General features: G+C 41.6%; 1 protein-coding gene across 1 annotated transcript in view; it reads right to left on the reverse strand.

Annotated features, from left to right (window-relative positions):
- Positions 1–12160, reverse strand: part of LOC136420990 (titin-like) — a 93142-nt gene extending 80982 nt beyond the window's left edge. Inside the window, exons 1-17 of the mRNA XM_066408133.1 lie at positions 12088–12160; positions 11721–11828; positions 11178–11327; positions 10607–10735; positions 9556–9747; positions 8986–9166; positions 8330–8502; positions 7726–7819; positions 6405–6542; positions 4936–5028; positions 4109–4280; positions 3291–3440; positions 2720–2849; positions 1927–2107; positions 1048–1107; positions 673–773; positions 72–252 (exon numbers count right to left, since the gene is read on the reverse strand). Coding sequence (XP_066264230.1) covers positions 72–252; positions 673–773; positions 1048–1107; positions 1927–2107; positions 2720–2849; positions 3291–3440; positions 4109–4280; positions 4936–5028; positions 6405–6542; positions 7726–7819; positions 8330–8502; positions 8986–9166; positions 9556–9747; positions 10607–10735; positions 11178–11327; positions 11721–11828; positions 12088–12147 — 2293 coding nt within the window. The 5' untranslated portion in view covers positions 12148–12160. The remainder of the gene's footprint in view (positions 1–71; positions 253–672; positions 774–1047; positions 1108–1926; positions 2108–2719; positions 2850–3290; positions 3441–4108; positions 4281–4935; positions 5029–6404; positions 6543–7725; positions 7820–8329; positions 8503–8985; positions 9167–9555; positions 9748–10606; positions 10736–11177; positions 11328–11720; positions 11829–12087) is intronic.
- Between the last annotated feature and the right edge of the window lie 3354 nt (positions 12161–15514).

Raw genomic sequence — 15514 nt, forward strand, 5'->3', positions numbered from 1 at the left:
AACATAAAACCAATGTTAACATGACTGCTTGTTTGTTTTTGTTTGTTTTTGTTTGTTAGTTTGTGACTCACCTTTCAGACTGACGTGTCCGCAGCGCGACACGGACCCCGCGCGGTTGGCCGCCACGCACATGTATATCCCATAATCCTCCTCTCCCACGTGCTTAAACATGACGCTGTGCGTGTCACCGATCTGCACGATGCGGATGTGGCCGGTCGGGACCACCTGGACATCGTCCTTGTACCACGTTACCTGCAAAATACATTTATGAAGAAACAAGGCAATCAGGGATTGCAAACTTCGCCCCTCGCACCCATACTGCTTAATCATAACCCTCCCAGCCCCACAGATAGAAATAGTAGCATGTATGGCAACACTGCATTGTTTTTTTCTGGGAATCATGGAAATACAAACACATACAAAAACAGGCGCACACAAAAAAACACAAAAAAAACAGGCACACACACACACAAACACACACACACACAATCTCTCTCTCTCTCACAAACACACACACACACAGACAGACAGGCAGGCAGGCAGACAGACAATGCCCAAACCTTCACTCCCTTGAGTTCTGGTTACAGTAGGTAGTTAAAGCATCTGATATTACATGATTGTATATAGTAGATGACACAACAACATGGTGATAAAACAGACAGGCCACCCTACCGTAGGAGCAGGTCTGCCCTGCACACGGCACGTCAGTCTCGCCTCCGCGCCCTCGTAGTATATTCTCTCCTCAAAGTTCTGCACAAACACTGGAGGGATGTCTGAAAAAAAATGGAAAATGTTAGGTTTCAACAAAGTAGGCATCATCTGTTTGTAAATCTTCATATATGGCCAATTGGAAAGCCCAAAAGAACACAGAAAAAGACACCAAAAACAAGCCAAAGCTGAACCTCTGCTTGGAGAGGCCAGACCAAATAGGGAAAATGTTAAGTTTTATTGTAAACTGCCATCACCTGATTGCATTAGTTACATATAATCAAAATGTATGCATCTTATTCTGTGAAATAGTGCAACTGCAAGCTGTTGTTTTCTTACCTGGTTTCTTAGGGGCCATCTTGCTCTCATCTGTCAGGTACTGGTCTGTCGCTGGCAGTGCTGTACACAGGTCAGATAATAGAAATAATCATCAGAAGACTTCACAGTGATCCATCATTGCAAACTGCTGATTGGAATTTCTACAAGTCAAGTCAAGTCAAAGTTTATTGCACAACGATTGTAACAGGTACAATGTAAGGCAAAGATAAAATGCTACTAGCTACTTATATCAAACTACTAAAAGCTACAGGAAGGTTCAATGCTATACAATGATTAGGTTCTAGGTTGTACAATGTTCCATTTCAAACTACAAGAAATTACTATCTATTTGATATTATCAAAGGTAGAATATATCAACAGGTGATACAATATGGAGCCGTATATGTCAATTATACAATAACATGGCGAAGAGATGAATGTCTTATACAACTAAATCGCTATTTCACGGATTCTTTTTTGCATAGATGTAAAAATATATTGGCCTAGATATACAGATATTGTTTCAGGACATGACATAAGTACACGAAACGTCTCTACATGACATGTTTGAATCAAGCTGCAAAGTATTACAACTTTTTTTCAATGACGTTACTGATATGACCTTTTTTGCTTTTCCAAAGGGGAAAGCATAGTTCTAATAATGTTGCTGCACCACATTGGAATGCTGGAATATAGCTTAAAAGCATCACTGATTCACGGCCTTAAAATCTTGCAAGTTTCTCACTTTTTCTACCAATAAAAAAATACTTTTATGCCTTTAAGTTGTAGCTTTCATGATAATGTTATTTCATGTCCTAAACAGTCTAGATCTATAACATAATATGTTCCAGTAAACAATAAGATCCAGTGAACAAACAAACAGACAAACAAACAACTTACGCTCCACCTCCAGCGTCATGGCGGTCTCAGCCTTCCCCGCGGGGTTGATGGCGACGCACTTGTACTCCCCACGGTCGTTATAACGAGCTTCGTTAATTACCAGAGAACACTTGTCCCCCTCAAACAGCAGCATCTTGTTGTGAGACTCCTTCAGAGGCTTGTCTTTGAAATACCAGATTATCTGCAAAAGGAAGGGCGAGTTTTTCTTAAAGGTGTGTTGTAAGATTATCTGGAAAAAGACTTCAAGGTAGAGCTTCTTTCAGTAATCATGTTATGTGACTCCTTCAGAGGCTTTTCCTTAAAATACCAGATTATCTGCAAAAGAAAGGGCGAGTTTTTCTTAAAGGTATGTTGTAAGATTATCTGGAAAATGACTTCAAGGTAGAGCTTCTTTCAGTAATCATGTTATGTGACTCCTTCAGCGGCTTGTCTTTAAAGTACCAGATAATCTGCAAAAGAAAGGGTGAGTTTTTACTATTCTCTATTTGTGCTATGCTCTATTCTCTATATTCTTAACCAATGAGTTAACAACCTAATGAAACCAATTTAATGGAAGTGACACAGTCCATTCTAACCTCATTCATGATTACCGAAGTCTAAAACTAAACAAAGTAGGCAGGATAATTTTCCCGCCACATTGAACGGTTACCTGTAAATGATTCAGCAGCATAATTATGTCCTTGTCACAAGATATAGAGATGTTGTGACATCGGATTGTGTTCAGCACCAAGGACAGGCGGGAACGCCAAAGCAAAGATATAGAAATTTTGTGATAACGGATTGTTAAACAGACCTCTGGTTCAGGAGTTCCGATGATGACACAGTCCATCCTGATCTTGCTGCCCTCCAGCACATCCCTGTCCCTCAGCGTCTCGTACACCGTCGGAGCAACGTGCTCGCTGTCGGACATCAGCTCTGTGTCCCTGCAAAGAGAGGTTCGAAAGAAATGCTTTCACAGACTTTCAATACCGCCATTAAGAAGATTATGATATGAATATGTTTGTAAAGAAGACATTGACTGTGTGGATGGCCATGTGTTATATATTCAATCAGTTGTACCATGTTTTTATACTTTTAAAAAAGATTGAGAATGCTGCGGTTTTGTCTGAAACATCTACTTCCTATTGTCAAGCAGTGACCAAACACCAAGCATTTTTCTTTTTCCTTGTACCAGCTATTTGTACACGTAATTCGCAGCTCGTAAGAATGACAGATGATGGCCAGGACTTATGTTGAATGTTATGCTGCCCCTAAGGCTGCTGAATAGCTATGGGACTGGTGAGGTGACGTGAGTTTGTAGTTGATCTTACCCAAGTTGCTCTACTTTTTAATGCTACTTCTTCTTTTGTTGACGTCATACTTACGTTGTCTCTGCGTATCTCTCCACGGTAACCCTGCAGCTCCCATGAGCCTCGCCGTGCGCGTTCTTGGCCAGGAAGGAGTACGTCCCAGAATCCTCAGGGTACGCCTCTTTGATGACCAGCGAGAAGGTGTCAACGCCTTGGAGAACAATCCTTAAAGAAAAGAAGCAGAAATTCAGTATCAAGTATTCTGTAGACCGTTCTGTGGCATCCAATAGCCAGGCTAGATGACATGAGATTGAGAGGTCAAGGGTTCGATTCCTGGTCTTTGATTTGGCCAATTCTACAGGCAAACTTCTTCTAACTTCTTCTTACCATAGGAACCTTCCTAATTTATTTTACATTACAATGTCGCTTATGCATGACTGTGTGATTTGCCATGAAAAAAAAAGTTTTTTCTAGTTATTGTATATAAGTACTGGTTAGTTCCACTACTTCACTTTAGTGACGCTGAAGAAGAGTGATGGATGTCACTCGAAACGTCCAGAAATAAATCTCCAAATTTTTATCCAGTTGTAGAGTTTGAATTGTCTTTATATATTGTTTACCTGGATGTCTAACCTTCACAAACATTTCTTCTTACAATAAGTCACCTTATACGGAGGTGAAGCATGGTGCAGCTAGTAGTGAAACTTGTGGCCAAAAATATGTATAAAGATTGAAATGTGTAAAATGTGTAAAATGTGCTCAGTTAGAAAAGAAAATAGCTCACAAAATGTCTTGCCCATTGTTCGTGGTGGCTTCTTTGCAGGCCAACGCATTGTAGTTAATATCAGACTTTCTACCAGGTCGTCCTACGAAATAACTAAGACTCTACCCACCTGACCCCGGATGACTCCTTGACCGGCTGCCCGTCGCAGAACCAGTAGACGTCGGGCTGCGGGTAGGCCGTTACCTTGACGACAAGCGTGATCTCCTCGCCCTCCATCACCTGGATGTCCTGCAGGTTCAGGTTCAGCACCGGCGACTGGGGCGGCGGCTCCGTTTCCAGGGCTATGGGGGAGACAAGAGAACAAAGATCTCATACTTCCATCAAACACAGTGTCATGTACTCAGTACACTTAGAACTAGAAGGGCAGAGTGTACTGCCTAGATTTTTGATGTACTGTGATTGGTTAAGCCACCTAGGGCATCTTGCACCTGGCCTAGTATAAAAACCAGAACACACTGTACTGTGCTCATTCGAGCCTTGATCCTTGAGAAAGCCACACACAGGCGAAACATGTCAGTGTGGGCTCGAATAAAGTTCTAAACGGGAACCATACGCGGCTACGAGCGTCTTTTCTGAAGATGTGGCGTGAGTGCAGTGTACGGTTGGCTTGAGGTTGTCCTTACTATTTACCTACTTCCATCAAACACAGGTTCATTGTAACCTAGCTTTCAGTACCAAGGACATTGCCGCAGTAGTCTCAAAACAGTTTAGTTCACTGAAGAGCTAATCTTCCACTGGCCGTGACAGGGAAGACAGACACTACTTTGTATGTACAGCTCCATCAGTGGTAAGTGAAGTAGAACCAGTCATCCTTGCCTGAGGAATGTGACAAAGCACCAAAACATTGGCAGGTAGTTACATACTGGTCGTGTACAAAGAACATGTTAAATAGCTATTATATAGTAAGTATAGCTTTAACAGTTTCCCAAAACCTACCTTTGACCGTGAGCTTGGCGCTGCAGATGGCCTGCCCTCCGGGGTTGCTGGCCTTACACATGTACCTGGCCTCGTCCTCAACAAACACCTCCGCTGGAAATAAACATCATTGATATGTGAATATCATTGTCATTTCTGTGCAATACATTTTACCTCATATTTGTTGTTTTATCTACATGTACCTGCTTTTTGCAGTCGCCTAAAGATATGTATATCATTTGATGTATTTTCCGGAAAGCTTTTTAATGAGTAATCATTAGGAATTAAAAAAAATCTAAATAAACTGTTAGACAGATACCTCATGCATCATTTGGTTTGTGTTCAGATTCATGATTAACGAATTTTCAAAGTATTTCTTTCACAATACATGATATGATGCTCTCACAAACAACATAGAAACTTTGTACAGACAAAACAAAAGCAAAATCTTCTTCTTTTTGATACCCTTGAACCACTGAATCCGGCAACAACGGATCGAAACGGATGAAACCTTATGTGGGGACACAACATTTGACTGACATCTACATGTAGTATGACTATGCCTCCTAACATAAAACAAAAAAGTTGGTAGCGCATGATAAACAACATGACAAGCTTGTTGTGTTATGAAACAAGAAAGTTGTACATGGTAAACAACATGATGACAAGCTTCATGGTGAGTTTTATCTGTGTTGAAACAAAGCTAAAATGCACAATTATAACAAGCTTGTTAAGTGCTGTTGTTGGGTTACAAGCGACACAATGCTTGCATGAACAGCCTCACCGATCGTGAGGGAGGCCACATTGTTGATGAAGGCAACAAGAAAGTTTTTAGCACATGGTATACAACACAATAGGCTTGTTAAGCGGAGACACAATGCTTGCATGAACAGCCTCACCGATCGTGAGGGAGGCCACATTGTTGATGAAGGCAACAAGAAAGTTTTTAGCACATGGTATACAACACAATAGGCTTGTTAAGCGGAGACACGAAGCTTGCATGAACAGCCTCACCGATCATGAGGGAGGCCACATTGTTGATGAAGGCAACAAGAAAGTTTTTAGCACATGGTATACAACACAATAGGCTTGTTAAGTGGAGACACGAAGCTTGCATGAACAGCCTCACCGATCATGAGTGAGGCAACATTGGTAGCAACATGAAAAGCTTGTTAGTTTAAGGGATGTATCATAGTTTTTTTTTACTGCATCGATCGATTTGGGTATCTCTTAATATTCTACGGCTGGCTTATTTCTGGTTGGCGACCAGAAATGATGGTGATTTTGGGCGGTTTGCTTTTGCGTCGTTTATTAATGATGGACACGTGACAAAATGACGCAAATATGTTGAAAATTAGTTACAAAAATAAGTTACAAATGTAAATCTGAATGTAGATTTCTAAAATTAAGAATATTTGCAGTTTTGGGGCCAAAATTCTACAATACATCCTTTTTTAGTGGAGACAGGATGCTTGCATGAACAGCCTCACCGATCGTGAGTGAGGCCACATTGTTGATGAAGGCGGTTTCGTAGATGGAGGAGGAGGCGATGTTGTCGTTGTCCTTGTACCAGGTGATGGCCGGGGTCGGGTCGCCCTCCACTCGGCACTCAAACCTGAAGGGGCTGCCTGGAGCGGTGGATGGAATGAGGCACAGATGAAGGAAACATTGTCTGGCGTGTGTTAAAAATGATTGATTGATAGATACAGTGGGAAATGGGAGGGCAAATGGGTGATCTTAGTAACAGTGGGTGAGTCACACGGCACTGAAACCTGAAGGGGCTTCCTGGAGCGGTGGATGGAATGAAATACAAATGGAGGAAACACTGTCTGGCATGTAATAAAAATGATGGATTGATAGGTCTAGATATAGTGGGAAATGGGAGGGAAAATGGGTGATCTTAGTAATGGGGTAAATTTTTTTTTTGGTCAGTCACATGGCACCCAAATCTTAAGGGCTTACTGGAGCGGTGGATGGAATGAGGCACAGATGAAGGAAATGCTGTCTTTGTGTTCAGAAGGATGGATAGAGTGGAAAATAATGGAAAGGAAAATGGTTGATTTATAACAGTGGGTCTGTGGTGAAACCAGGGCTGTCTCCAGGACCCGTCCCTGTTTCCTGGGATGGAAATTTGCTTTTTGGGACAGACAAAAATTTCACCTTGTTCATCCAAAAAATCTGAACTGCTTGACATAGAATTGATGAAAATGTATTTTCTCAAGCTTGAAATGACAGATTTCACAATGGAAATCATGAATAATAATGCGCTCCAAAACAAAGAGTGGTGCAAACAAAAATTTAAAGCTGGAGACAGCCCGGGGTCAAACCTACATTACAGTGTATAGAAAATGGCCGACAAGGGCTCCCTGGAATGATGGATGGAATAACACACAAATGAAGGAAACATTGCTTCCGTGTTGGAAAGGATAGATAGATACAGTGGGAAATGGAGGAGGAAATTGCTAATTTTCAAAAGTGGGTTTACAATGTTCTGTGATCAAATCTGTATAATCCTGTAGAGAAAATTGCCTACAAGAGATCCCTTAAACAGTGGATAGAATGACACACAAATGGAAGACAGATGGATGGATGTATACAATGGAAAATGGAAGGAAAACTGTCATATCTGTAAGAGTTGTGACAGATCTTCCGCTAAATCTGTATAACATGGTAGAGAAAACGGTATACAACAACTTTCTGGAACAGTGGATGGAATGAGACACAAATAAAGAAAATGATGTCTTTGCGTTGGTTGACATTATCTCATCATCTTCATAAGATACAACAAGTCTTATAAGTATAACTCCTTACCCTCGTCCACCACAGCAGAGGTGAGCTTCTGAGCGAAGGAAGGAGGAACCACTTTCTTCTTGGGGGGAGGGGGAGACGGGAGCTCAAACTTGGTCTGCAAGATATGATAATGCAAAACAAACAATCTGGTTAACTGGAAACTCAACAAAAACGTTGAGGCGAAGTTCACTATTAATAACTAAGAAAAACACATTATGTTACACAGGACATGCTCCTATCCTTGGTACTGAAATGGTTGTCTTGTAACAATGGCTGTCTTCTTGCATTCATAAAATGTTGCACACGAATGATACATGCACAGCACTAGATTACAGGTGATTAAAAGTCAGTGATGTATATTAGAACTTAAGATTAGTACCACTTTTCTAAGGGAGGAAACTTTCCTGTCTAGCACACACGACTGTTTCTACTTAGATGAAAAAACAACAATGACCTATGGTTCAGTGCAATAGAGGTACAATGCAGTACAGGATTGAAAAGTTGCATGATGCATTATTCAATATTTTCTTACATTTTGATGCCAAACCATAAATGTCAGAATATATAGCTTTAAAAATTAACACTTTGAAATGTGATCTATTTATAAGGAGCTAATAGGACTTACAGGTGTCTCGACTTTCTTGATGACTTCTATCTGCGGCTTCATGTCGAGGTCGTGCTTGGACGGGAGCGTCTGCATCTTGGTCTTGATCTCCGTGCGGACGTACGTGATGGTCTCCCGTACCTCGTGGAACTGAACCACCACGTGCCGCGTCGCCTTCTCACCCTCGTCCTTCCCTGTAGAGAGAGGAACAGCTATGAAACAGCGCCACCTAGCAGCGAGGTGTAATATTACAGTTCAGCAGATTTTATCATACTAGTTTACCCTTATGTCATGTTTCAAGTTCAAGAAAGGTAGTCGGATTGGCATCAAATGGACAAGTGGCTAGACAAGCAGAAGCAAGATTCAGAGGTCCTGGGTTTGATTCGTGGCAATCCTGGCTAGACGTTGTGTCCTTAGGAAAGACACTTAACATGACTTTCCGCACTCCACTCAGGTGTAAAAATGAGTACCTTTCTTTATGTATTTACATCCAACATAACAGACATACATTTGTTTTAAAAGTTACCGTGCCTAAATACCGTGGATAACAGCCCACTGCGCCTATGGCCTCAAGAATTGCCAGGAGGTCAAAAAAAAAGTAAAGTAAATTTCCAGGAAGAATAAAATGCTTGTGGAAAGAAATTTCATAAATTATCTTAAAAACTTTTAGGACTCACCGTGGACCCTGAAAGACAGTTCTGAGACGTAGCGGACTCTTCCGTCCTGCATCTCAGCCTCCTTTGCCTTCTGCTCCACGGGGGGTAAGAGAGCCTTCGCCTCTTCCTTCGTCTTCACCGCCCTGGCCTGCTGCTCAAGCTCAAATAGCATCTTAGTCGTCTCCACAAGCCACAACTCGATCTAGGGAGGGAGGGAAGGAGAGAAAGAGAGATGAATGAATGAGAAAATAAATGGTTAAATAGCATCTTAGTCATCTCAACAAGCCACGTTCCAATCTGGGGAAGGAGGGAAGGAGGAAAGAATGAATGAATGAATGAATGAATGAGCGCATGCCCGGCATGGTACTGTCCCTAGTGCTGAAATGGGTTCCAAAGGAATATTTTCTGAAATAAACATCTTTTGAAATGAAATGAAATGACCTACGAAGGTGTATGTGGCTGTTTAAATGACTGAATGAATGACTGAATGAAGATTTCCAACTTTGCATTTCAAAGGCAGGAAACATTACACTCTGCCACTGATCATGCAAGCAAACAAACCAACAAACCAACAAACAAGCGCAGTCTCACCTCCTGCATGTTGGCGAACAGCTGTTGCGCCAGCGGGAGTCGCGTCCCGAACGTGTCGAAGTCCTGCAGGAAGTGCTGCCATTGGTCGCGGAGCTCCTTGCGCTGACTCAGCAGCGGGGCCAGGTTGTCCCAGCCCTCCTTCAGAGCCTCGTCTACCTGCGCGCTCAGACCCTCAAAACGGTAACGGAATGCCTGGAATATTAGAAACAAAAAACTCAAGATAAACTTAAACGTAAACCTGACCAGTTTACAAGGTGCCATTGTGGTTAGGGTTGTTGACTAAAGATTTAAAAGGAACGCCTGAAATATCAAAAAGAAGAAACATGTTATGAGGATCTTTAGCGTAAACCTACCCCCTAAGGCTCTAAAAGGGTACCTGAACGCCTGAGATATCAAAAAGACATTGAGGCAAACTTCATAGATAGCTTTTACAATGCGTACAGGTAGATGTGCAAAGGTTATGTGTGGCAGGTAGTTCTTTGAGCATAATATAACCAGCTGCTGCCGTGCCACGTGCCTGCGAAACTGATGTGTTACGCCAAAAGGTGGTTATACCCGCTATATAGATACAGAAGCTGATGTGTTACACCGAAGGGCGGTTATTCTGGCTAATAGTATACAGATACAGAAGCCCAGAACAAATGCTCAGAAAAAGTGCTTCTTGTATAGAATGTCCAGCACCTGGAATGGTTTGAAAGTGTAAAGTAGTTTGATATATTGTCAACTTTGTATACCTGTATATACCCAGCCTTATGCTTCTTTTATCATTTATGTGCATATGTAAATTCTGTGGTGTTCAAATGTGTTGTGTAGTTTTGTCCAGTCAGTTTGGACCACAGAAAGAGTAGCTGTTAAGCTAATTGTGGATCCCAATAAACTCAACCTCAAACAGAAACCTGTGTGTTATGACAAAGGGTGGTTATACCGGTTATACAGATACATACCGTGACTTGGCTTGTGAAGTCCTCAAACTTCTGTATGATGTGGTAGGTGTGTTACACTAACGGGCAGTTATCCCGGCTATGTAGATACAGATGTAGCAGCGCCTTACCGTGACTTGGCTTGTGAAGTCCTCAAACTTCTGCATGATGATGCTGATGGTGTGGGTCGTCTTCGCCTCCTTCAGCTGAGCCTGGAACTCCAGCAGTTGTTCCACCAGCTCCGATAACTGCCCACATAACTGGGGAAAACACACACAAAACATAAGAAACGTGCTTTCTGCAAATCCATGCCTTAGGCCATACCGGGACTGTCTCCAAGACCAATCCCTCTGTCCCAGGATGGAAAATTTCATTCTGTCTGCACAAAAAATCTGACCTTCATGACACGAAATCAAACGTATTTTCGTAAGCTAAAAATGACAGATTCAACAACGAGAATCAACAATATGGGATCCCAAACAATAAGCGGGACAGACACAAATTTAAAGCTGGGCTACACCAATTCTATTGATGGGCTCTTGGATTTAAGGAAATAATGCTGAATTGGAAGATGAACACAGAATTTCAGGGGCAAGTCTACAGCTTGGACCACACAGTTTCAAGGAGTGAATCCGTCAAACTCAAGCCTGTTCCATATTGTGTATTGTACAGTAAATACTGTAGCCCATAGCCAAAGCTCACCTTTTCTATGTCCTTAAGTAGTTGGCACATTTTGATGCCCTGCTCGAGCCTTCTTCTGTGCTCCTCCCATTCCTTTAACCACTGTACCCTTCTCATGTCTAACATTGTGAGCGCCTGTTCTACTGTAACTCTCGCTGCGTCTACACCATCCTGTAAACAACAACAAACAAACAATAAACACGGCTTCAGCCACTGGATCTTTCTCATGTCCAAAATTCTGCAGCTTTGACTGTAACTGCATTTACATTATCATGAAAACCAGGAACAAGCAAACATCTTAAGATTGCTTCACACTTTTCCAGCGACAATTATCATCCCCATGTTAACGTTTCACATGTATTCATTGTACAGTAACTCTGGCTAACATTAAAAATCTTAAAATCTATCCAGAAACCTCCTCCTTGACATGTAAAGTGGAACAAGTCTTCTCCATACAAGGAAATGGTTCTCTCTCTACCCTACTTTACAATCTGTGAGGCATCCTGAGTATAACCCAAAATAAGACATTGTCCATTATTTTAGATAAGAAGGTAAGATGCTCACGTTTTCTCGGACCCTTAACACAATCTTCTCCCCGCTGTCTGTGGTGTGGTTGAAGACCTTGGTGACGTCCTTCTTCACGGCTTCGTGCTGTCTCAAGAAGTCTTCCACCTGTGGGAATGGATTTCATAGAATGAGTTAATTTAAAGGATCACTCCCAACTCTTGCTATTACATGGAGACTACTACTGATGACAGTAGCAGTAGCCAGATGTCAAAGAAGCGGTGAATTGCTCATTCCTTGAGTTGGACAGTCCAAAAATTGGTGACAGTCCAATAATTTTGTTGTGTTTGAAATTACAGTCAACCTTGCTTTAGAATTTGTCCATTCATTCTATTAGCAGTTTCCTAATTTTCAGTACTTTTCTCACCTGTTTGGCACTTTGCGGAGACAACTGCTTAAAATCCTTGTCAGTCTTGTCAATCAGCATGTTTAACTGGAAAACACAGCAAAAGGGATGTACAATAGTCATGTATCTGTGACATGAAGGATTTTCATGTAATTGCATACAATATCTACTAGGAACTTCTTACTTTTTGATTCGTATGTCTTGATATTTGAATCTATTTGTCTTGATATCTGAATCTATTTGTCAATGTGTATTTCAGTACTAAAACCTCTTATGAAAAATGTACTTAGTTTCTGAAGTAGTCACTGACAAAACATAGTGGATGCTATCTGAAACATCTGACATTATTCTGGATGTCTAATCTTCATTAACCATAGTCATGTACTAATGTCTTTATTCAATCTCTGCATTTGCTTCTAGAAGATGTATTTCTTTTAAAAAGTTGTACTTAATGATTCACAGTATCTGTGCAAGCCAGAACAAATCAGTTCTTAACCGATCACAATCACATGTTTTCTATTCTGCACTTAGCCTTAAATGAACAATGAACATGAACACAAATATTAAACAAGTCCAGCTTGGTAGACGTCAACTTCAGAAGAGAAAAAAAAGGCACAATCACTCTGGAATTCTGGGACAGGCTGTTCTCTTCTACAGCCTGATTGACAGCTGTCATGCCCGGTAACCGTGACAACCGCCGGTACTCCTTCATGTTCCTCCGTAGCAACCAATCAGTCTGAGGAGGGGAGACAAGGGCGGGGTGATTGGGAGGGATGGAGGGATGGAGGGAGGGAGGAGGAAAAGGAGGGTTTTCTGAATGAAGGAAGGAGGGATTGGGGTGAAAAGGACGTTTTTCTGAATGAGGGAATTGATTAAGAGAGGGTCAAAAGAAAGTTTTTTCTAAATGAGGGAAGTAGGGATGGATGGCTGGAGGGAGGATGAAAAGGAGGGTTTTCTGAATGAGGGAAGGTGTCAGTAGAAGACAGAAAAAGAGGCTGAGAAGGAACATGTGGGAAAGGAAGCAAAAAGAGAGAAAAGAGATGAAATGAAAAAGAGACAGACAGGAAGAGAAGATGTCTATTTAAATGATGAATATATCAGGAAAGCAAAGAAATAATAAAGAGAATGCTTTTAAGAAATGGACAGTAAAAGGATGAGGTTTGTAGGTCTTAGAGATTTCAATCAAAACTAGAATGTCTGAAGGCTTTAGGATGGATAGTTATGATTATCATTAAATTTCATGATAGATGGGTGCAAGAATAGGTAAAAAGAAAGACAAGTATGAAAGGAAGAAAGAGAGAAATAAAGAGAGAAAGAGGGAGAAATGAAAAAGGAAGAAGATAGAGATGAAAAGGAAAGTTCTTGGGTAGGACAGGGACGGAAGACCTTGGGGTGGACACGTGCATGTAGACCAGACCATCACCTGCAACAGGTGTGTTTTCTCCCCCCTCACCTTATTGATGTTGTCAAAGAAGGAAAACTTTGTATGAACGAATAAGGCCACACCAATTCAATTTCTTGGTTAGGGGATTTTTATTTTCCAAAAAAAAATTTTTAGAAAAAAAAAAAATTATGATGAAAATAAAAATCCGTTAACCAAGTAATTAAATTGGTGTGGCCTAAGGGGAGAGAATGGAGAACAATGAGTGAGCTGTGAAAAATGAACATATGGGACAGGGGGGACAGGCTTTGGGAAAGACATATGATAACGCTCGTCACTTTTTAGTTTTTACCCCTTCCCTCATACCTTATTGATGTTGTCGAAGAAGGCGATGGCCATCTCCAGAAGCAGGATGTACTCGGCCAGCCTGGCCTGGAACCTCTGGTGCACCCTCAGCAGGTCCATGATCAGGGACTCCTTCTGTGGACCGGTCTCTCCTCTAGCCGCCAGCATCTCTGATGTCTTCACATGGCCCTCAACTACATCACTGGTTTTCTGTGGGGAAGAGCAAGAGCAATGTTTAACATGATCAGGGACTCCTTCTGTGGACCGGTCTGTCCTCTAGCCGCCAGCATCTCTGCTGTCTTCACATGGCCCTCAACTACATCACTGGTTTTCTGTGAGGAAGAGCAAGAGCAATGATGAAATAACATCTAACTCTCCTCGAGCTGGAGCTGCCAGCATCTCTTGTTGCAGTCTTTAAAATAACTACATCACTGGTTTTCTGTTGGATAGATGTGAAAAAGAACTTCAGGTTAAAGGGGCATATTGTGACATGAAAACAAAACAAAATTCTTTGTTTTTGATTATTTTTCTACATCATTAGTTGAATCTACCTTATTACACTGCACAGCAATATTCATCACGTACGGATGCGACTTTGAAGTGTCGTGGGAACGTCTTGAAAAAAAATTATATACGCAATCCCCGCCGCCGCTTGAATTGGCCGCCATCTTGTCCAACATTCCGAACACGCGATCGAACGCCCGACGTTCTGAAGTTTGTTCACTTGTGGTGATTTTCCTGTGACGCTCGAACTCCGACCATAACGGTCGATTCGGATTTCTCGTAGCGTTCTACGCTGGCTTGTTTGCATATCAACTTGCGGGACGCAAGTTAATATGTAAATGAACCAGATTTTACACGTTTTGCGTTTTTCGTCGTTTATTAATGGTGGAAATGTGACAAAATGACGGGAATATGTTGGAAATAAGTAACAAATAAGTTACAAATGTGAACCTTAGTGTAGATCTTTCAAATTCTTACTATTTGTAGTTTTTGCCCACCAGATTCTACAATATGCCCCTTTAACTCTGATTAAGTTTTGGAGGTATCTTTATGCAACTAAACTCCACATTGACAAGGCCCTGTATGCTTGTACATGTACCTGCAGTGCCACCTGTATATGAAAAGGAGTACTGCAGTCTTTGCTGACTTTGTTAGTAAAAATACTACAACACTACAGCTGTCATTCAAGTTAATATAATATGCTTTTTTCGGTCCATTTTCCCTTTATTTGATAGAAATGTTTTATGGCTTGAAAAAATAGAAGAAGAACAAGAATGCAAAACTATATAGCTATGGAAGCTGTGATACATATCCCCAAAACAACATGTACCTCAGCTGTAGGCAGGAACTTCCTGAGTTTATCCTGTCCATATTTAGTCAAAACAAACAAACAAACAAACAAACAAACAAACATTGTTTACCTCTGCTGTCGGCAGGAACTTCCTGAGCTTGTCCTGCAGGTCGGCTGCATCCTCCAGGTTGGTTCCCAGGTCGGCCCCGCTGCTGGGGAAAATCTCCCAAACACAACAAACAAACAAACAAACAAACGTTGTTTACCTCAGCTGTCGGCAGGAACTTCCTGAGCTTGTCCTGCAGGTCGACTGCGTCCTCCAGGTTGGTTCCCAGGTCGGCCCCGCTGGTGGGGAAAATCTCCCAAACACAACAAACAAACAAACAAACAAACGTTGTTTACCTCTGCTGTCGGCAGGAACTTCCTGA

Source organism: Branchiostoma lanceolatum, chromosome 15 (assembly GCF_035083965.1).
Source record: "Branchiostoma lanceolatum isolate klBraLanc5 chromosome 15, klBraLanc5.hap2, whole genome shotgun sequence".
In the NCBI taxonomy this organism is placed as follows: Eukaryota; Metazoa; Chordata; class Leptocardii; order Amphioxiformes; family Branchiostomatidae; genus Branchiostoma; species Branchiostoma lanceolatum.